This window comes from Silene latifolia, chromosome 3 (genome assembly GCF_048544455.1).
Source record: "Silene latifolia isolate original U9 population chromosome 3, ASM4854445v1, whole genome shotgun sequence".
NCBI lineage: Eukaryota > Viridiplantae > Streptophyta > Magnoliopsida > Caryophyllales > Caryophyllaceae > Silene > Silene latifolia.
The window spans coordinates 25807602-25830208 of NC_133528.1; the positions used below are offsets into that span (position 1 = coordinate 25807602).

The window sequence follows — 22607 nt, forward strand, 5'->3', positions numbered from 1 at the left end:
CGGGTTCATTACGTTTTCTGATAAAAACCGTTGTCAAAAGTTTTAACAACGGCTTATAACCGTTGTTAAAAGAGTCACTGTATTGAATAATATTTTGGTGGGAAAGTAATAACAATGGTTTATTGACATAAAACCGTTGTTGTAAGTATTTTAACAACGATTTATACCCGTTGTTGTTACAAACTACCCGTTGTGAAAAGAGTGGGTGGGAAGGTAATAACAACGGTTTTATGTAATAAACTCGTCGTTGATAGTAATGCGCACGTTTAATAGTTTATTGGAGGGAAATTAATGACAACTGTTTTGTTAATATTAACGGTCGTTATTGTTATTTTTTTTTAAAAAAAAATTACAATTTCATTGCATTTGTTTTCAAAACCTGCATCAATAATTTACAGCAGTAGCAAATAACCACAGCAGCAGCATACAACAACATCAATTATATGTTGTACAAACTAGCATACCTAGATCAAATCAACAGTTTCAACTAAATAGAAATTTCGACGAACTAGTAAGGGTGCTGCAATTTCTTTCGCTGCTTGATGTGTCAGGGTTGGCATATCCCGCAACATCTCATTTACTTGTTTGTTTTGAATATCGTTAAGTGGATTAAGATGGGCGCGCTGCAATACATTTTTTCGTTGGTGAACATGCATGATAAATTTGGCTGCCTCATTATCAGTCATAAAGCACTTGCATCTTTGGGAAATTAGTCTACCATACCTACGCATTGTCCTCACGCCATTGACATCACTACCGCGTAAAGTTTGGAGGTACGCTAATAGAACACGAGGTGAATTCGGATAAAAAAGAAACAACTGAGCCTAAGATTTACATACCATGGCCATGTTTGCCTTATCCGAACAGCTATCAAGAAGGTGGAAGATTTTTGAACTGAGATTTGGATCACTTAAAACATCATATTGGGATTGGGTTGCAGCTGCCATTGAACTCGACTTCTTTATGTTGACCAAACCAACCGAGAGCATTATCTGTTTTTGCTTTGACATAATCTGCATGAAAGAGTTCTCTATCTACATCCAGATTATTGACTACCCAGCCTTTGCACCAATTTTCCATATTTTCATGTATGCATAATGGTAGAAATGAGATTTGGATCAGTTATTACATCGATTCCAACACACAAAATACAATAAGTGACATTTTTCTGTATGCATATTGCTATTGTTTTATGAAGGTTAGATTTTATTTACATGCTAAGTAGGTAACATGTTACTTAATGGCAATTAAATAAGTTAATTACATAATAGAAAATTTTCAAAATGACAATAAGAGCTTCAAACTCAAAGTAGAACTTTCTAATTAACAATCGAATTTACAAACTACTATAAACTGTTGTGACACCCCCACATACCAAGGTGTCTTACCAGGACCACCCTAGCATGAGAAAGACCGTCACCATCTCGGCTTCCCGAGGCTAATATATCAAAGTTACCATTCCAAAACAGCAATTATAAAAGTATAAAGCATTAATGTTTACATATTCCAAATCCAAAACCAAAATACTGTTTGCTAGAACTGAACAACTGAAACTATGAAAGTAAGTCTCATGACAGCGGAAGCTAGACTCGAATGATGACTCCCCATCTCGTCCCCAAAGCTAATAATTATCATCACCTGTCACAATCTGCTCACCATCCCCGAATGGATCACCACAGATTTTACAAAACAACAACGGGGTCAGTTTACTGCATAATCAAAACAAGACAAGTACGATAAGATATCAGCTGATCCTCATCCACCTCCAACTCCCAATCACATCAAGTAACTGACCACAATTGTTTACATTTGAGATACTATAAATACCCCACTACATAGACATTTGCATGTAAGCATTTTAGACATAAAAAATTGGTCCAAAATTCCCTTTGTACAAGAAGAGAAGAAAAGAAAAATTGTTCTTCAATTATTCTTATCTTGCATTCTCACAATAATCATCTAAAATATTATGCATCTTATATTACTATAGTAGTAGTATTAAGTAGTAGGATTCGAGATTTCTTAGTAATAAAAACTAGTCATTTTTATACTAGTATTTTGGGCTAGTCTTGGGTGCAAACCAAAGGAGGTCATCTCATTTGGTGACTAGAGCTAAGGAGGATCATAAGTGTGTAGCCCTGCCAGTGGGGTACCTCAGCCGTACCCACCAAATCCCGGCTCATCAACGAGCGATAACCCTATTCATTAATGTGCACATCCCCTCCTGTGGCGGGTTCCATAGAGGGCGAAACTAGAGCGTGAAACCACTCCCGCAAGTGACTCCACTCATCTGAGGACGTGCCTCGCGAACATCACCAACAACCATCACAACACAAACACCAAACTCCAATCCAACAACAACAGAAGATCACAATATCAATCGTACAAACAATTACCACATAATCTCAAATTAATTAAACAGTAAACCGAGTAGGGAAACCCTACCTTAGCACAAACTGCAATGAGACAATCAACAAGCTAGAAAGGCTCCTCTATGAAGTCTCCACCTAACAACAATCACATAGTTCCTATTACCACATGCAAAAACCCCTTTCCCCCAAATCACAAATTAGGGCAAAACCCTAAAAGACAAATTAATGAAACTCATGAAATCAGAGGCTTACCGACACAATCGACGTAAGGAAAGATGAACTAGACTCACGAACGATCCACGCACTTGAGAGAGAGAGAGATTTGGAGAGGATTAGAGTTACGTTGTACTGTTTAGGTTTTCTTAAAATGATTAAGAATTGTAAATCCCGTTTTAAATAACTCTAATCCTTTTTAAATCAAACCACGAAAATAACACCCGTCAGAGCAGATACTCGGTCGACTATAGAGTATAATCGACCGGGTATCCTCTACTCGGTCGAGTATTCCCATACTCGGCCGAGTATTCCTGGGCAGTAAACTGTCCAGAAACACACGACACACTTACTCGGCCGAGTAACCAACTTAGAAAACCGTAATATTACAGTCTTCCCTCCTTAAAAATAACTTCGTCCCCGAAGTTCAAACCCAGCCTATAAAACATGAACACCTAACACTAACTCCACCCACCATGCTCACTTCCACAACACGGCTCCCGATATCGTCTCAACTACAGCATAACCTCTCGATACTAACTCCATAATACTATCGAATACCCACAACATAAGTGTTGCCAACTCTGTCTTACTTCTATAACACTCACTAGCCAACTCAATACCAAGACAATCCACCAAACAAGATCAACACCAAGACAATCCACCAAACAAGATCAACACCAAAACGGAATGTTACAATTGTAGAAAAGTTATGTCGGCTAAATGTCAACAATTTTCGAGCATAAAACTCATCAACAACAACAATTTTTTTTGGGAAAAAGTAAGCCTTTCATTGAAATACTTACTCATATAACCATCTCATGATCGGGGACGTTTTTTGGGTGGCAAAGCTTCTTCGTTAACCCAAATACCTTCACCATGATCATCACGCATATAGATGCTTGGAGTGTTATCATCATCAACATCGTCAACATTTGATATTATACGGTGATTCAGTCCCTCAAATACGACATCCTGATCATCATCATCACCACTATCGGGTGCACCCCATCTACTGCTTATAGATAGTACAACAGACCACTTCTTATCCATAGGATCGGTGACATAAAATACTTGTTTAGCTTGTGATGTCATTATGAATGGATCATCCTTATTTCCAACCTTATCAAGAGTCACCAACATAAATCCCATATTATCCTTTCGAACACCATTGTTGTTATCTACCCACTTACATCGGAATACAGGTATTTTGAAATCAATGTAATCTAATTCTAATATTTCTTGAATTACACCATAATATTGCATTTTTCCCCAAATAGGATGTTTATCTTTTGAACTAGAAAGGTACATCACCTCAAATTCAGAACAAACAACACTATTTTCAATTGTGCTCAACTCATCTTGCTCGCGGGTGTAAAAAGTATATCCATTAATGGCAAAACCACTATAAAAGGTTGCTCTCGCATTTGGACCTACGCCGAGACGTAGTAACCTAGGAGATATGTCATCACTATAATGATTCTTATAATCTTAGACAATATTCCTAAACCACTCTCCAAATCTCTTGTTATGCTTGTTTGCCATACACATCTCGCTCTTGATTGGGTAAACGTCTTTGAGCTCATCTTGGTGCTGCTGAATATAAGGTTGCACCTTATCCTCGTTTTGGAGCACGTACGTATGTGCTAAATGCAACATGCCACGTGTCACAATTTTTTCAACACGACCCCTAATGCCTTTTCCCGCCATCCAGTCACTATGGCGATTCTTAGGAACTTCAATTAACTCGTCATTGGAGAGGTGCGCGTAACAATATGCAAGAGCTTTATCGATAATAGCGCACTCAGCAATACAACCTTCTGGCCGATACCGATTAGATGTGTAGTCCTTGTAAACTTTCATCAATCTTTCGAAAGGATACTGGTATCTCAAGTACACGGGGTCAAGATACAAAATCTCCCTAACTAAGTGAACAGTCAGGTGTACCATGATAGTGAACAACGACGGTGAAAAATACATTTCCAACTGACAAAGAGAGGTGACAATGAGGTTTTGCAAAGACTCCGCGTCAACGGGATCAATGACTTTCTCGCAAATAGACTGGAAGAAGACACAAAATCTAGTTAAAGCATATCGTACCTTGTCGGGCAAAATGGACCGAATAGCCACAGGTAATAGCTGTTACATCAAAGTGTGACGGTCATGTGACTTTAACTCGATGAGTTTTAGGCCCTGCATTGACACAAGGCTTCTGATATTCGACGAATAACCCTGTGGCACCTTAATTCCATTCAAGCATTCATATAACTGTTTTTTCTCATCCCGTGAAAGGGTAAAAGCTGTTGGCGGCAAAAATGTACGATTACCTCTCTTCTCTGGTGCCAACTCCGGCCTAGTACTCATCACTGTCATATCTTGCCTAGCTGCTTTGTTATCTTTTGTTCTGTTGGGAAAATTCAAGAGGGTGTTGGTGATATTATCACAGACATTTTTCTCAATGTGCATGAAATCGAGGCAATGCCTGAAATTCAGGTCAGGGCAATATGGAAGTTTATTAAAGAATATCGATCTTTTCTTATATCCCACGGGTAGACAATTTAGAGCCCCTCTTCCCATATATTATCTCAATTTCCTTAACTTTCTCATAAACTTCATGCTCATTCAAAATCTTAGGACTCTCGCGAGGCTCGGCGTACCCATTAAACGCCTTCTGAAGCTTACGATAGGGATGATCACAGCGTAACCCCCTACGATTTCCCATGTATACATACTTGCGAGAATGCTTCAAGTATTCTGATACAATATCCTCTCCACACAATGGGCAAGCCTCTTTCCCATGCACAGTATGTCCACAAAGGTCACCATAAGCGGGATATTCAGATATTGTACACAACAGCATCACTCTCAAATTAAAAGTTTCATTCTTATATCCATCGAATACTTCTATCCCACAAAATTCGCAGATCATATAGAAGAGGTTCCAAATAGACATCTATATTGTTTCCAGGTTGTTTAGGGCCGGAAATTAACGACAACATCAAATACTTTCTTTTCATGCACACATGTGGAGGTAAGTTATAAATAGCCAACACTACTGGCCAAGTACTATGTTGACTACTCATGTTTCCGTGTGGGTTCATTCCATCAGTGGACAGTGCCAGACGTAAGTTTCTAGGTTCATTGCCAAACGCGGGATAGTTAGCGTCAATTGTTTTCCAGTGTATACCATATGCCGGGTGTCTTAGCTTTCCATCATTTATTCTTCCAGTTTTATGCCAAGTCATCATACTTGCATCTTCTACATTCGAATAAATCCTTATGAATCTTGGTATTATTGGAAAATACCACAACACCTTAGCCGGGATCCCTTCCTTATCCTTATAACGCCACTCAAAACAAAACGGACAGTTAGTTAAGTTTTGATATACTTTTCGGTACAATAGGCAGTTATTTGGACATGCATGTATTTTCTCATATTTCATATCCACTCCTCTAATCAGTTTCTTAGCCTCATATGTTCTAACAGGAAGAACATTACTAGCTGGCAGCAAGTCGTTTATCAAGGCTAATAGAAAAGTGAAACACGTGTCGCTCACCCCATTTGCCCCTTTGATATTATACAATTTCACCACAGCCGACATTTTAGTGTACTTAGAACCGGGGAATAGAGGCGCTTCACACTCTTGCAACTTTTCATACAGTTTTTTTAGGTCATCCAAATTAGTGTCATCACCTACATCTTCAAAAGCATTCGACTCATCATCTTTCTCTTCATTCAACTTGTCACCCGTAGCAACACCGGCTTCGGATGTACTACCAATGTCTGCTTCCAACTCAACAAACTCGGTATCACTCAGCCTCTCGTATTTCGCACCTATCCCCTCATCATCATCTTCTTCAAAACCATCCTCTTCCTCTAATGATTCCCCATGAAAAATCCAACGGTTATAGGATAGACTAAAACTATACTTTTCTAAGTGAATTTTAACGCCCGGAAAGGGCATATACCTAATATTACCACATCTTTCACAAGGGCATGGAATACTAGAAGAAGCTTTCAAATTTTTCAAAACGAATTCATAAAATTCAGCTAAACCATCCTTATAGTTGGGGTCACTCTTATTTGCATCATTCATCCAAGTTCGAGCCATATATCTAAATTCATAAGATAATTAGAATAATCCTAAAACCATATCTAAATAAAGAGAAAAAACAGACAAAACGTAGTCTAAAGAAAGACATGCATAGATGATGAGAAAGAAACGACGACAACGGTGACGGAGATGACAGAGGAAAAATAAAACAACTATGGAATTATACCCATCAAACAAATAATAAGCAACATTAAACAAACCAAAACAAAAATATAAAATATTTAGAGATATACCTGATGATAAAGTGAAAGAGACGACGAAAACGATGACAACAGTGACGGAGATGAGAGAGTGACGGCGACGGAGAGTATTGACGGCAAGGGAGAATGTTGACGGTGAGGGAGAGTGTGCGGTTGTTTGTGTGTTTGTGTTTGTGTGTGTTTGTTTTTGTTTTTGTGTTTGTGTTTGTGTTTGTGTTCGTGTTGTATTCTGGTGTTTGTTTTTGTTTTTCTATATATTGAATGTTTTGACAACGGTTTTGTATATTATTAACCGTTGTCAATACTATTGACAGCGGTTCTAATAAAGAAACCGTTGTTATTACTTTCATTATTAACAACGGTTTTAGTTATATATTTGTTGTTATTAGTATTGACAACGGTTGCATAAATTAACCGTATTTATTATTTTTCATTGATTTGCGCCAAAATAAAATAACAACGTTATTACGTATTATGTGTTAAACCGTTGTTATTACTTCGTTAATGACAACGGTTCTTATTTAGCTAATCGTTGTTATAAGTAAATACAATGGTTCTTTGTCTTGTAACCGTTGTTATTACTTCTCACTGAATTCCGCGAAAATAAAATAATCCCATTAACAACGTTTTTACGTTTTTGCGTTAATATGCATTGTACAAGGGGCGTTGTTATTGCCTATATTTCTAGTAGTGTTTCTTGAGTGCAGATTGGTACCTTTGGAAGTTTTTATAGAACAGGGGGATTGATCTCATTTCAGGAAGAATAAGTGTTTCATATGATTGGTGAAAGAATAAAATTGTGGTTAGTTTGTACTGAATATTATATCATGGTTCTTAAAGAAATTTGTCATGATATCATAGTTGTAATTGTATATTCGTTTGTTAGGCTAAACAAGAGGCGAAAAAGTTCAAAATAAACCATTATTACATCCTACGATATACCTTTGAAGATTTCAATGGTAGAAGGCGTTGTGTCTTCAAGTATGGATCCTTCAAGTATGAATGTAGTAAATGTAGAAGATAGTGATCTAAATTAAGGGGATGGAGAAGATGACGCTTACTTAGACTACACTCAATATTTATCTGTCTTAAGAAGTTTATAGGGTCAAGAACAATCATCTCACAACAATTTTTTTAAAGGAGATCTCATTAGATACCCAAGTACCAACCTCACGCCAAGGTTTAGATAATAACATAGATACTCATGTACCACGCACGATGCATAGACAAAATATTAGTAGCAGCCACTAAGGATGAGAGAAGAAGCACTTCTTCTAGTTCTAAATTCCTTCAGATCAATATTAAAAGACTATCTAACCTACTCAAATAAAGCATTGCATGAGACAATCAGCTGGATCAATGATATATCTTACCCGGTCATATTGAGGATATGGTTAACACGTGCAATTATGCACTAGAAATTTGGAATTTGTTGTCAATCCTCCTACTAGTGGTGGTATTCATGGTAGACTGAATAATACTCAAATTGGATGATTCTATTGTAGCTATGACTATAGATGTTGTTAATCGAATGGTAAGTGAATGTGATTAGTGAAGGGTGGTGAATTGTGGTGGTTTTTGATCCATTTATTTGAGGCTTGTCTGAGAAGAGAGCTATTTTTGAAGACAGGGGATGATAATTAATGGTAGAATGGCTTGGTTAGACTTCATGCACCGTAGAGACAAATAAATTCCTCGACTATTTTTTGTTGTTTTTTAGAAATTAAAGCACTCGTATTTAGATGTGTTTTAGAACTGTTACTCAAATTTATTGTATCATATTGAATATTATATTTGTTGATTTATTTGGATGAACAATTGTTATCATGGTTGACATATGAACAATTGTTATGAATAGGCAAGATTGGTTTTTAATTTATTGTCGGTTATGTTTTTTTATTATGTAGGTATATTATGGACAATGAGAAAAGGAAAAAGAGAAAGAGTAAATTATTATGCTGCTCCGTCTGAATCTGATGTTGGTAAGACGCAGAATGTTAATGAAATTACTGGAATTGCTCACTTTGATTTGGAATCGGATGAAATTAATGAGGATGGAGAGGGATGGTTTGTTCAGGGGAAGAAGAAAGTTGTACTTGAATGTATTAAGGAAGAGCCTGGAGATTTGTTGCAATTTGCTACAGAAGATATTCAGGCTGAACTAAACTACTGAAAATCGTCTGTATATTGCTTCATTCTAGGGGCTAATCCACCCTGGAAAATTGTCGAAGGATTTGTGCGTCGAATTTGGGCGAATTTCCCAATTGATAAGGTACCATTCCTCCCTAATGGTATTTTTTGGGTACGTTTTACAAATGAGGCTAGTAAGTTGGCAATTATCAAACAAGGACATTACATGTTTGACAATAAGCCACTCATTGTTCGTAGTTGGGATGAAACTGTTAAGTTCAACAAGGATAATGTTAAGAATTTTCCGGTGTGGGTTAGGATTCTAGACCTCCCATTGAAATATTGGGATAAATGTTTTCCCAAAATTGCTGGTCTAATTGGTAAGTTCTTACGATGTGATGCTTCCATTAAGGACAAAACGAGAGTAAGGTTTGCCAGGGTCTTACTTGAAGTACCGTTTGGAAATAAACTCCTTGATTTTGTTAAATTCTTAGATGAGGATGGTCAAATTGTTAAGCTTGCACTTGAATGTGAATGGAAACCTATTCTGTGTGGTGTATGTGGTGGAACTGGACATGAAAGTGAACAATGTAGGAAACCTAAACTAAAATCTCAGAAACCTATATTACCCACATAGAAACAGTGGATACCAAAGAAATTTGCTGGTTCTCAGGCTGCTCCTAAACCTATTCTAAATCATGTTGTCACTCAGCATGCTCCTATACCTCCTCCAAAGCATGTGGCTCCTGTAATTATTGGTATTACTGCTGAGAAGACCCTAAAGGAAGTAAAACACAAATTACAGGTGACTTGGAATAAAGATGGGACATATCAGCAGGCAAAACCTCTATCAGGCCAGTTATTACTCTCAGTAGAAAAGAAATTATCACTGAAGGAAAGAATTCGTCCAACTTTAAGGAGTATACATTCATGGATGCTCTGAATAATGCTACTCCTAAAGTTAGGATTGGTACAAATGGTAGTGTATTCCTCCCATTTGGGAGTAATACATAGTTTTGGATTTTGGAACATTAGGGGACTTAACAGCTTATCTAAACAAAAGCAAGTCAAATGGTTTTTACATACTCACCAGGTAAGCTTGTTTGGTCTCCTTGAGACAAAGGTAAAACCTTTGTCTCTAAATGTTGTAAGGAACATATGTGTGATGGATGGTATGTCTCAACAAACACTTTTTGCCATCTTGGAGGGAGAGTTTGGGTTTTATGAAAGCCAAATATATTTTATGTCAATTTTCTACACTATAGTGCTCAAGCTATTCATATGGAGATAACTAAAATCAGCACTAATTTCCATTTCTTTTGCACAATGGTTTATGCTTTCAATGATACTATTGATACGAAAGCTCTTTGGATAGACCTAAATTCTTTTGCTGATAATATTACTGATCCTTGGATTTTATGTGGGGATTTTAACTTTGTTTTAAACCATACTGAGAGACTGGGTGGTCATTGTTCTCTAATGGATAGTCATGTTGTTGGATCTTATCACACCTGGAACAACAAGCAGGACCCCTCCACCTAAGGCTGAGCAAAATCGTATACCCGATACGGTTTTCAAAACCGTATCGGGTATACGGTTTTTAAAACATCAGTTTCTGTGTTCCGGATACGATACGGTTTAACCGAGTATACGGTTTTCGGGTATCCGGTTAAACCGGATATACGAAATCCGGGTATCCGGATACGGTTTTCTATTAACTGCAACTAAAAAAATTCCAAAAATGAAGTACTGAAGTCATTAGGCAGTAGCTTTTCTTCTCTTAGTGCCAACTTACGTACAAAACTTCAAGGATTCAAGTTCAAAGTTTGTTTGATAAATGAATAGAGTTCAAAATCGAAATGGTGGAGGAAGTGATTCCGCCTCAAATTCGAAATATGGGAGTTTTACTGGTTCACCAAGCATTAAATCAAAATGATGAATCAATAAAGCAAAATAAAAATAAATGACGATTTGTGCGGCAATAACCGAAAATGAGTACAAACTAAAATGAAGCAATCGAAATAATGAAATACAAATGAAAATAAAAATAAAAACGAAAAACACAAAAAAAAAAACAAATGAAAATTAAAATGAAGCTTTAAACTTTGATAGATTGACGATTTGTGCACAGATCTGTGTATAAAAGAGTTTGTTTGAAAGGAGAAGAAGGGGATAGTGAGAGACTGCAGGTGAAAGAATTAGGTTAAAAGAATTTGTGACTAGTTTGTGTACCACTGTACCAACATGAATGTGTGATATTTACATTTTTTTTTTTTTTTTGCAAAAACGGGTCGAAACCGTATATACGGTTTTCATTTTTGGTGACCCGGATACGAAACGGTTTTTAATAAACCGTATCGTGTATCCGGAAATCCGTATCGTATATACGGAAAACCGTATAATAGGAACCGTATACCGTTTCGTATCCGTATTAAACCGTATCGTATATTTTTGCTCAGCCCTACCTCCACCAGAGTTTATACTAGGCTGGATAGAGTTTTAGTGAATCAAGAGTGGCTCTAAAGTAGGAATGATGCTTATGCTAACTTCTATAATGAAGGCTTATTTGATCATTACCCCTGCATTATCCAAGACTCAATGACTACATTTGTGGGTAGGAAGAGATTTAAGTACTTCAACATGTGGAGTAAAGTAGAGGAATTCCTTCCTTGCATACAACAACACTGGTCTACTAGGTGGCAAGGAATAAAAATGTTTAAAGTAGTAATGAAATTAAAAAGTTTGAAGAAGCCTCTGAAAGATCTTAACAAGCTCCTCTTCGTTGATGTAGAAAATAGCACAGTCCATGCTTGGAAAGTACTTGCTGCTATACAAAGTGACCTAAAGTTGAACCCCGCCGATTCACACCTTATCATCCAAGAAAGAGAAGCAGCAAAAACTTACAGAGATTTGCAGCATGCATGTGATAGCTTCCTTCTCCAGAAATCTAAAGCCACTTAGGTTAATCAAGGGGATATTAATACTATATATTTTCACAGCATCCTGAAGAGTGGATGTACAAAGTCTAAAGTATTTAGAATCACTGATGTACATGGCCATACTTACACTGAAGGTGATCAAATTCAAGCTGCTTTCCTGGATTATTATGAATAGTTGCTTGACTCCTCTGGTAATACTACCCCTGTTAGTGCTACTATTGTGCAAATGAGTAAAATTTGCACTCAAGAGCACTGGGACATCTTATTGACTCATGTTACAAAGAAAGAGGTCAGAGATGTTATTTGTTCCATTCCTAGCCATAAGGCCCTGGGCCTGATGGTTTTTTAAGTGCATTTTTTCAAGGATAACCGGTCTATTGTTGGTGATGAAGTGTGTTCAGCTGTACTTGATTTTTTTTTGCCACTGGTAAATTGCTACAACAGGTGAATCATACATTTATCACCCTTCTCCCAAAATGTGATATACCTCAAAGTGTTACTCAATATAGGCCAATAGCTTGCTGTAATGTTCTATATAAGGCCATTTCTAAGATCCTATGTTCTAGGCTTGTTGTTGTTCTTCCTGACCTAATCAGTCCTAACCAATGAGGGTTTGTTAAAGGAAGGACAATTATTGAGAACATTCTTATATGCCAAGACATTGTAAGGCTCTACAATAGGAAATCTGTGTCTCCCAGGTGCCTTATGAAAATTGATTTGAAAAAGGCTTATGACTTAGTTAATTTGAATTTCCTTAACCAAATGCGACATGCCTTAAACTTTCTCGCCTCTTTTATTGTTTTAGTAATGACCTGTGTTAGGACAGTCTCTTACTCTTTAGTGCTTAATGGAGTGAACTTTACGTATTTCCATGGTGCTAAAGAGTTAAGGCAGGGAGACCCTATTTCTCCTCTACTATTCACAGTTACCATTGAATATTTAAGCAGGATTCTTGATCGTGTTACTACCACAATGAAGTTTCATCCTTTGTGTGGACAGCTTAGACTATCACATCTATTATTTGCTGATGATTTGTTGCTTTTCTCAAAGGGTGATAGTCAGTCTATTATGATTTTGTTGAGAGCATTTGCCACTTTTTCAGTAGCTACAGGACTGCAAATGAATGCTATGAAGTCAAATATATATATTTTAATGGAGTCTCTAGTTCTGTTAAGGCTGACATTCCCCAAGTATCGGGCTTTGTTGAAGGGAATACCCCTTTTAAATATTTGGGTGTTCTCATTGTTGCTGGCAGACTCTCTATGCAGAACTGAACTGTGCTTATTGATAATCTTACTGCCAAAATTAAAAGTTTTGGTGCCAGGAAATTGGCCTATAGTGGCGGACTCACTCCTGTCAATTTTGTACTGACTACATTGCACAGTTATTGGGCCACTATCTTTGGGATTCCCGGTGGTGTCTTAAGAAGAATTAATGCAATCTATAGAAACTATCTGTGGTATGGCTCTACTGAATACCTAAGATCACCTATGGTTAGCTGGGACAAAGTATGTACTCCAAAGTGTAAAGGAGGACTTAGAATCAGAAATAGTTACTTCTGGAATGCAGCTGCCATTGGCAAGCTGGCTTAGTGGGTGTATACTAAACCGGACAGTCTTTGGGTGAGATGGGTGAGTCATATCTATCTGAAAGGGCATGACTGGTCTACTTATTTACCTAAAACTGATGTCTCTTGGAGTTAAAAGACTATTTGCAAAGTTAAGGACACTTTTCTTATAGGTTATTCTGTTGGTCAATGGATCCCTAATCATGTTGGGTATACAGTATCTAGTGGGTACCATTGGATCAGGCAAAAGCAACCCATGGTCACCTGGCATAATGTAGTATAGAATACATAGAGTGTTCCAAAACAAAATTTCATAAATTGGTTGATTGTAAGGGAGGCTCTTCAGCTGAAATCTAAACTATTTCTTTTGGGCATAAGTCAAGATGAACAGTGTCTGTGGTGTGATAGAGCTGCTGAAACTCATCTCCATTTATTTCAGCATTGCATCTACACAGTGAAGCTGCTGAGGAAAATCAGTGTCATTCTGAACATCAGGTTACCTAATCAAAATCCTCTGATGTGGGTTCAAGCTAAGCCCTGGGCAAAGTTAAAGAAAATGGTCATTAATGCCAGATTCAGGCTTTGTACTACTCTGTATGGCGACAGAGAAATCAAGTTAGAATTGAAGGAATACTCTATCATCCTGATAGAGTAATTCATGAAATTAGGTGTCTTATGAAAACTCGTTCAAGTTTCTGGATTCATAATGTTAAAACGAGTAGAGAAAAAGCTTGGATCACCTCAATTAGCTCCTAGTTGTGGTGTTTCATGTCTTCAAATTGTATCGTTTGTTGGTAGTATGTAATAGTGTGTTATTTGGTTTTAATGAGAAGCTAACCTTTCACCACTTATTTTTATAAATATATTTACAAAGGATCATTCATGACTTCAATTTGTACGGAGAGGATTATTGGATGTAAGAGGTTTTGAATGGACACCATATCAGGTGTGTAAATGCTTTTAGGATGGAATCAAGTGTATTTAAGCAATTGTGTGAAGACCTTCAATTAAAGTATGGATTACAAGGGAGCAATAAAATGTCTATTATTGAAAAAGTGAGTGTATTATTATGGCCTTGGGCATTTCTAGTCGAGATGTGTGTAAGCGATTTCAACTTCCAGGTGAGACTATTAGCATATCGTTCCATGAAGTTTTAGAAGCAATTAGTGGTAGAAGTAGAGGTTGTATAAGCATGTCACGTGACATCATAAAGCCAACAGATGCTTCTTTCCATGTATGCCACTTATTATTGCAAGCGATCAAAGATATATGTCATACTTTAAGTTATTGGATTTATAATCATTGTAAATAATACAATAATGTTTTACAATACTCCATTACTTTAACTTGTAAACATATTTTCACCAATTGCATAACAAGATTATATTGGATGCATTGATAGAACACATATAGTTGCTTGTATTTGGAGGCGGGCTAATTACGTTACATAGGAAGAAAGGAGATACATGCTTTAAATGTCATGGGTGTATATGATTTTGAGATGTATTTCACATTTATTTATGTTGGGTGGGCAGGTACGTACAACACATGATACTTATGTTTTTACTCATGCGATTAATAAACCGGAATTGAACTTTCCACAGCCACCACATGATAGGTATTACTTGGTGGACAAAGGATATCCCGATAAAAATAAGTATTTGATACTGTTTTGTGTGGATTTTGCGCAAGGCGAGATCAGGTTAGGGTAGAGTTGTGTAGGGTTAACTAGCTCTAGATAGTCTGTTGGTCAGGCTGTCAGGGTACAATATGAAACTGTAAATAAAATAAAGACAACAATAATAAGACAAAGAATTTTGTACGTGGAAAACCCTTGAATGGGAAAAAACCACGGGCACCAAGCCATGAGAGAATTTCACTATGTAATTTTGGAGAATTATTGTACGATAATGACAATGCTTATATATCTCTAAATATTGCGTATGTAAATGTATGCTTCTTCTTGTGTGAGAACGAGACGAGTCCAATATCTTCAAAGTGTTCCTTATATAATCTTCAATCTTGAACTTGAATTTTTCGATATGATATTGAGTGCGGATTATTCTCCATTATTACTGTAATAATTGCTAATATTCCTCCCTTAATTATCGCATTTCTGCGAGATCTTCTCACTTAATCTGCGTATATAATCCATTTATAATACGCGTATATGGTCTAATATCGTCCTGATATTTTGACCGTTGTCCTCTCCATGGCACGACACCTATCTTCGTGTGTCCCGATAGCTCGACACCCGACGGCCCGTGATCAAAGGTTTAGATGAGATACTGATCTGGAAGGTCTGCGGATTTCCAGGCCTAACAATTGCCCCTTATCTCCTTATTTGCGGTGTGCCAGGACGAAAAAATGAGGAGATAACTTTATTTTTGGGAAGATTACCCAACGGTTAAGTTATGCCTGATCGGTTTCGTAACGGCTATTTTTCTGCAGATTGATGACGCGTGTAATATTTATCGCAACTTCCTTAATGATTATCCACTTCCTTTGCGGCTGAAACCCTAATCTTCTCCATTATAAATACCCGCGTGCTTCATTAAGTTGAACTCACCAAAGCAATTATTCTTATTTCTCTCTTTAATAATCTTTCTCTTCAGTTCTCTTAATTCCCAACTTCTTCAATCTTCGATCAATTCTGCATAATCTTTCAAATAATGGCTGCAAAAAAGAAGTCTACCCAGGGGGCGTTTTCGTAACCCCTCCTCCTCGTAATCCTGAGGAAACTTCTTCTGAAAATCTGCCTACTTCTTCTACTGCTCCATCTCCCACGATCAGTAAGCCGAGTGATTCTCCATTGGAGATGATCTCGATATTCCATGGTGATTTTTAATTCAAGCCTAAGAAGGCTTTAAATGAGGATCAGTCTCCTGCAAACCGTTTGAAACCTGAGTTTGAGAAGATTTTGAAGGATAAGGGGATCATCCCGATCGATTCAAGTCCGGATCCCGAGAATTCTCCCATCAGGGCCGACTGGGCTTGTCCTGGTTGGTTCTGTATTCATGACTGGGCTTTCAGGGTAGGTTGTAAGCTTCCTTTTTCTCCTCTTATGGTTGAGGTTATTAAGGACATCGGTGTTCCATCCTATCAGTTAATGCCAATGGTGTGGAAGGTTGTGTGTTCCATTGAGAATCTCTGTAAAAAAACACAATATTTCTTTTTCTCTTGACGATTTAAAGGCTTGTTATGCTGTTAAAACAAACAGTCCTGGCCGTATAAGTTTTAAGGTCAGGGCGTCTACTACTCCTTTTTTTAGCAACGTGGACAGCGGCCATGATAAAGGCCGGGTCTTTGGTACATGTTTGTCGGACCAATTCGTGGGTCCCGACTTGGCGTATTTAAATCATGAGGCTTGCGTTGCTGGTGAGTCTTTTGGTTTCTTTCTTTGCCCTGCATGTTTTATTTGTTAGTGAAAAATAAAATGAAATTTATAATAAGTCATACCTCTTATGTGTTCAGTTGACGATTGGGTTACTGAAACTGAGTATCCCACTCCCAATATTTCTGCTTTCCTTGCTATTCCTCCTTTGGAGAGGTCTTGGCCTCTCTGTTGTGGGGTTGGTAACCTTCCTCGGGGCTTGAAGGCTGACGGTTCTGCCAGGCCGGCTAAACCTTCTGGGACTGTTAGTGCCACTACCTCAGGAAGTAAGTCTATCTTGGTCTTTCTCTTCTTTTTGCTTTGGCTTCCTGATAATGTTTGGTTTATATTGCTAATATAGTATTTCATGTTGTAGCCGCCAGGTTATCTATTCGCCTTGCCAGGTTTGGCATGGCTGACCTTTCAGCCAGGCTGGCTAAGATCAAGGAGGAAGGTTCCCAGAGAAGCGGGGATGCTGAGCCTGTTATTGATTTGACTAAAATGATCGATCTTCGCCAAGGTCACTATTGTACTGCTTGCCCTCTTGAAACAAGTTCAAGACCCAAAAAAGGAAGATTGAAGATGTTGACATTTTCGCCTTGGTCGGGAAGTGAGAGCTAGGGTGGACAATATGGAGGTCGCTAGGGTGAAGATCGGGGACTACGCGCTTCTAAATCGATGTCATGCTCACCCTTGACCCTATTGAGACTGCTACTCAGGCAATTGCTTTGGTGGATCATTCAGTCAGCCTCTTGGCGGGTGCCTTGGCTGCTGTAAGGGAGGTAGGCTGGAACAATGTTTATGTGTGTTTCGTTTCAGCAGTTTTTATTATTGGGGTATATTACTCATACTTTTCTCTCTATTTTTGATCAAGGTGCTGTGACCTGTCTCCATAATGCCTATCAGGCCACTTATTTGGTAGCCAGGATTGATCTGATAAGATCAGTTATGATAGGTCAAGTCCGATTTGGATTTTGCATGAGCCGACCGATCGCTAAAGTCGCCGACTTAGTGAGGGTGTGCGAGAGAGATCTTTGCTAAGATCGAGGCGTTTCGAGCAAGCGGTACATTGCAAGAGGCCTTGGACAGAAATGAGGAGCTCACCCAAGAGAGGGATGACTTGGAGTTCAAGCTAGATGATGCTTCCCTCTACTTCTATATCAAGGGAAGGGTCTTTGCTATGTCGAGCCTGTTGAGGCGGGCGAAGTGGAACCCCGGGCCGAGATGGCTTTTGCTGCTTCAAAGTATCCTGACCTGCATAATATGGAAAATGAACAGGAGGTCGACTCCCTAGGGGAGCAGGATGTTGACGCTGATCCGGCTAAGAGTAGGGAGTAGGATGTTGATGCTGGTACTGTTTCTAAGGAGAAGCAGTAATTTATTTTTCTAGTTGGTATTTTGGCCCATCCAGGGGGGGTGTCCTTGGACAAACAATATTTTTCTTTTTCTGTTTTGGGTCAGGAAGACTATCCCTGGCCTTTATGAATATTTTGGTGCATTTGCCCCAGGAGGTAAGGGTTTTTTTTATTAATATAGGCATGGTGGCCTTTTTTGGCTTATTCTGCTATTGATTTTGCTTGGATTTGTGAGTTTCATCCTGTTGGGCCTGTCAAACATTTTGTTTGAATAACCTGCACGTCATTTTCGTTTTATTTATTCATGAGTAATTCAGCCAAGTATAGTTTTTTTGCTATAATGGTTGAATGGGTGGGAAAACCGGCCTGTCAGGAGGGCTTATGTCCCCTGCCTAGCTGGAGGGCTTGGTATTCGGCCTGTCAAGAGGGCATTTTAGACTAAGTGTTTGGGAGAGAACACCCTTACACTCTTCTTGCTGCGTCCCAATAGGTTGTAATCCGTGGCGAGTAAACCTAGTCGTCGGCAATTATTTCATGCTCGATTGGTCCCGACATTTATCGTATCTGGTGGCGGTTACCAACTCGTCAGGCACAGTCAAGTGCAGAATTTTTGTTTCAGAAATATATAATAGAGTAGCCCTCAATCCTGAATATTTATGCATATAATTTTTTATCATGTATAATTATTCAGGATTCAATAAGTAAATAAATGGGTTAGTTGAACGGATATAAATTACAGACAAGGCATGTAAAACATGTAGTTCATCAAGTAGCACGTCAGGTTGAGTAGTGATTGAATTTATACCTGATTGTAGCCTGATCTGATCTTTACATATGGAATAATTTTAAATGAGTTACATTCCATGATCTTGGGATCATTTCCCCTTCTAGCGTTTGGAGCCTGTATGCTCCTTGCCCAACAATTGAATCGATTAAGTAAGGGCCTTCCCATGTAGGAGCCAGTTTGCCTGCTGATTTTTCTTTTTTTATTTGGAAATACCTTGCGTAGGACAAGGTCTCCTTCTTTAAAGACCATGATCCTGACGTTTTTATTGTAAGTCCTGGCGACTGCTTGTTGATATGATGCCATCCTGATCTTGGCAGCGTCTCTTAATTCTTCTGTTAGGACCAAGTTGTCTTGCATTAGGTCTTTGTTTGCTTCAACATTGTTCAGGCTGCATCCGGATGTTGGTACTCGTACTTCGCAGAATGACGACTTCATGCCCATACACCGAGAGTAAGGTGTTTGGCCTGTTGCAGTTTTTGGAGTTGTCCTGTCTGCCCATAGTACTAATGGAAGTTCTCCAGCCCATCTGCCTCGTCTTCTTTTTAGCTTCTTTTTTAGGCAGCTTATGACTACCTTATTGCTTGATTCAGCTTGGACATTGGCTTTTGGATATCCAAGGGTTGAAGTTACCAGGTTGATATTCCATTCTTGGCAAAATGCTTGGGTCCTTTTCCCCACAAATTGAGTTCCATTATCGCATACTATTTCTGATGGGACTCCATATCTGCAAATGATGTTTGTCCTGATGAAGGATATTACTTCCTTTTCTGTTACTTGCCTGAAAGAGTCAGCCTCAATCCATTTGGAGAAGTAATCAGTCATAGCCAACATGAATACTTTTTGTCCTGGAGCTACGGGCAGTTTTCCCACAATATCCATGCCCCACTTTATGAATGGCCAGGGTGCGGAAATTGAATGGAGGAGTTCAGATGGCTGATGTATGATTGGTGCATGAATTTGGCAGGCTTCGCATTTTGAAGAGTATTCCAGGCAGTCAGCCCTCAGTGTAGGCCAGTAGTAGCCTATCTTGAGAACTTTGCTCGCCAGGCTCTTTCCTCCTTTGTGGTTGCCACAGTGTCCATCGTGTATTTCTTGAAGTACTAGTTTGGCTTCGTCAGGCTCCAAGCATCTCAGGTAGGGTCCGGCCTGCGATCTCTTGAAAAGAGTGTTATTGATGATAGCATAAGTTGAAGCTCTAATTTTAAAAGCCCTTGCCTCATGTCTGCCCTGAGGCAGTATTCCTCGGAGAAACCAATCATAATAGGGTTTAGTCCAAGATTTGTTGTCCTGATTGACAGGACTGACTTGTTCAGGTCTGCTGATGGCTGGCTCTAATAAGTGCACAATTGGTATTTTGTCGAAAACAGTGGGGGTAAAATTTGAACCTAGGCTGACCAAAGCATCAGCCTGGGTGTTCAGGTCTCTTGATATTTGATCTATGTCAAATAAAGCGAATTTAGCGGTAAGGTTTTTTGCATATTCTAAATACGAAATCATTTTTGCATCCTTAGCCGTATAAATTTCCTTTATTTGATTAGCAATTAGGAGTGAATTAGTTTTTACCTTTAGGTTTTGAACACCGGGGTCTAGACATACCTTTAAGCCTGCTATCAGGGCTTCATATTCTGCTTCGTTGTTCGTGGCTTTGAACTCACAGCTTACAGCCTGTGCTATCATATCTCCCTGGGGTGATTTAAGTACTAGTCCTAACCCTGTCCCCCTGGCATTGGATGCCCCATCTATGAATAGGGTCCATTCTTGGTCTGGGGTTTTATTTTCTAGTTGGTTGACCTCTTTTATCGTGTCCGGTTCCGGTTAGGGCTAAAGTCACCACAAAGTCCGCTAGGGCTGCGATTTGATCGCGCCCGGGTTCAAAGGAGATGTCGTATGTCTTTGATCTGTCAGACCGACCATTTGGTCATCCTGCCTGAAAGTTCAGGCTTACGCAGGACAAATTTTATGGGTAAATTGGTCCTGACTATAATGGGGTGACTTTCAAAATAAGGTCGCAATTTAGTACATGACATAATTAAAGCTAAGAGATATTTTTCAAGTAGTTCATACCTCAACTCAGCATCTAGCAAGCTTTTACTTGCATAGTAGACTGGATGTTGCTGACCGTCCTGTTCATTTACTAGGACCGCGTTGACTGCTGTGTCAGTGACAGATAGGTATACTGACAAAGGCTCTCTCTTCTCTGGCTTAACCAGTAAGGGTGGAGATGATAAGTAGGATTTTAGATCCTGAAAAGTTGTCTCGTGTTCATCCGTCCATTGGAACTGTTTATTCTTCCTGAGGAGGTTATAGAATGTTTTGCATCTCTCATAGGATCTTGATATAAAACGGTTCAGGGCAGCTACCCGGCCTGTCAATTTCTGGATATCCTTGACAGACTTGGGTGACTGTAATTCCAGGATAGCCTTTACCTGTTCTGGGCTAGCTTCTATGCCTCTCTTTGTGACCATATATCCAAGGAATTTGCCTACAGAGACTCCGAAGTGGCATTTTGCAGGGTTCAGCTTCATGTTGTATTTTTCCAATATCTCAAATGCTATTTCTAGATATTTCACATGATCTTCTACATTCTTGGATTTCACCACCATGTCGTCTATGTATACTTCCATGATGTCACCTATTTGGTCTTTAAACATCATGTTTGTATTGACAGATACGTTGCCCTCGCATTCTTCGGCCGAAAGGCATGGTGGTGTAACAAAGATATGCCTCGATGGCCTCGTAATGAATGCAGACTTTCTTTCATGGTCAGTAGGGTGCATCTTTATTTGATTGAATCCACTGGAAGCATCCATGAATGTCAAGCATCTCGTGGCTCTTTGTGGCGTCTACCATGGCATCAATATGAGGCGGGGGAATGGATCTTTAGGACAAAGGCTTTGTTGGTCGTGTAGTCTACACGGACTCCCCACTTTCCATTCTTTTTTCGCACAACAACTACGTTAGTGACCATTCAGGGTACATCACTTCCCGATCATCCCCATATCCAAGAGTTTCTCTACCTCCTCGTTAATAATAGTATTTTTTTTTTGCAAATTTCCGCCTTTTTCTCATTGACGGGCTTAAAAGATGGGTCAACATTGAGTTTATGTGTAATTATATCGGCGCTAATTCCAGTCATATCAAAATGTGACCAAGCAAACCATGATGATTTATTTTTAAGGAATTTTACGATTCGGCCCGACACCATCCAAAAGTGCGTCGGATCCTATTAAAACATACCGTCGGGGTACTGGGTCTAGGATTACCCGATATGTTTCCATTTCGGGAGGTGCCACATAAGTGCTCTGACGATGGTCATCGTAATTGCTATGCAAGGGACTTACCCGCCTTGGAAGGCTTCAAGGGCGTGTAGCATTCTGGGGTGTCTTGTGATCCCCTTTGATTGTGGCTATGCCCCAATCTGTTGGTATCTTGATGCACTGGTGATAGGTTGATGGTACGACCTTGACATTATAAATCCAGGGCCCGCCCAGATAGCGTTGTAGGATGACAGCAAATCAAGGACTCCAAATTTCTCATAAGATGAGACTCCTTCCAC

At 38.9% G+C, this 22607-nt stretch overlaps 1 protein-coding gene across 1 annotated transcript; it reads left to right on the plus strand.

The window, feature by feature from the left end:
• Window positions 1-12776: 12776 nt before the first annotated feature.
• On the plus strand, window positions 12777-14191 carry LOC141648862 (uncharacterized). The gene is made up of 3 exons (XM_074457572.1): window positions 12777-13246; window positions 13354-13477; window positions 13976-14191. The coding sequence occupies exons 1-3, from the start codon at window positions 12777-12779 to the stop codon at window positions 14189-14191; spliced, it is 810 nt and encodes a 269-aa protein (XP_074313673.1).
• Window positions 14192-22607: the final 8416 nt, after the last annotated feature.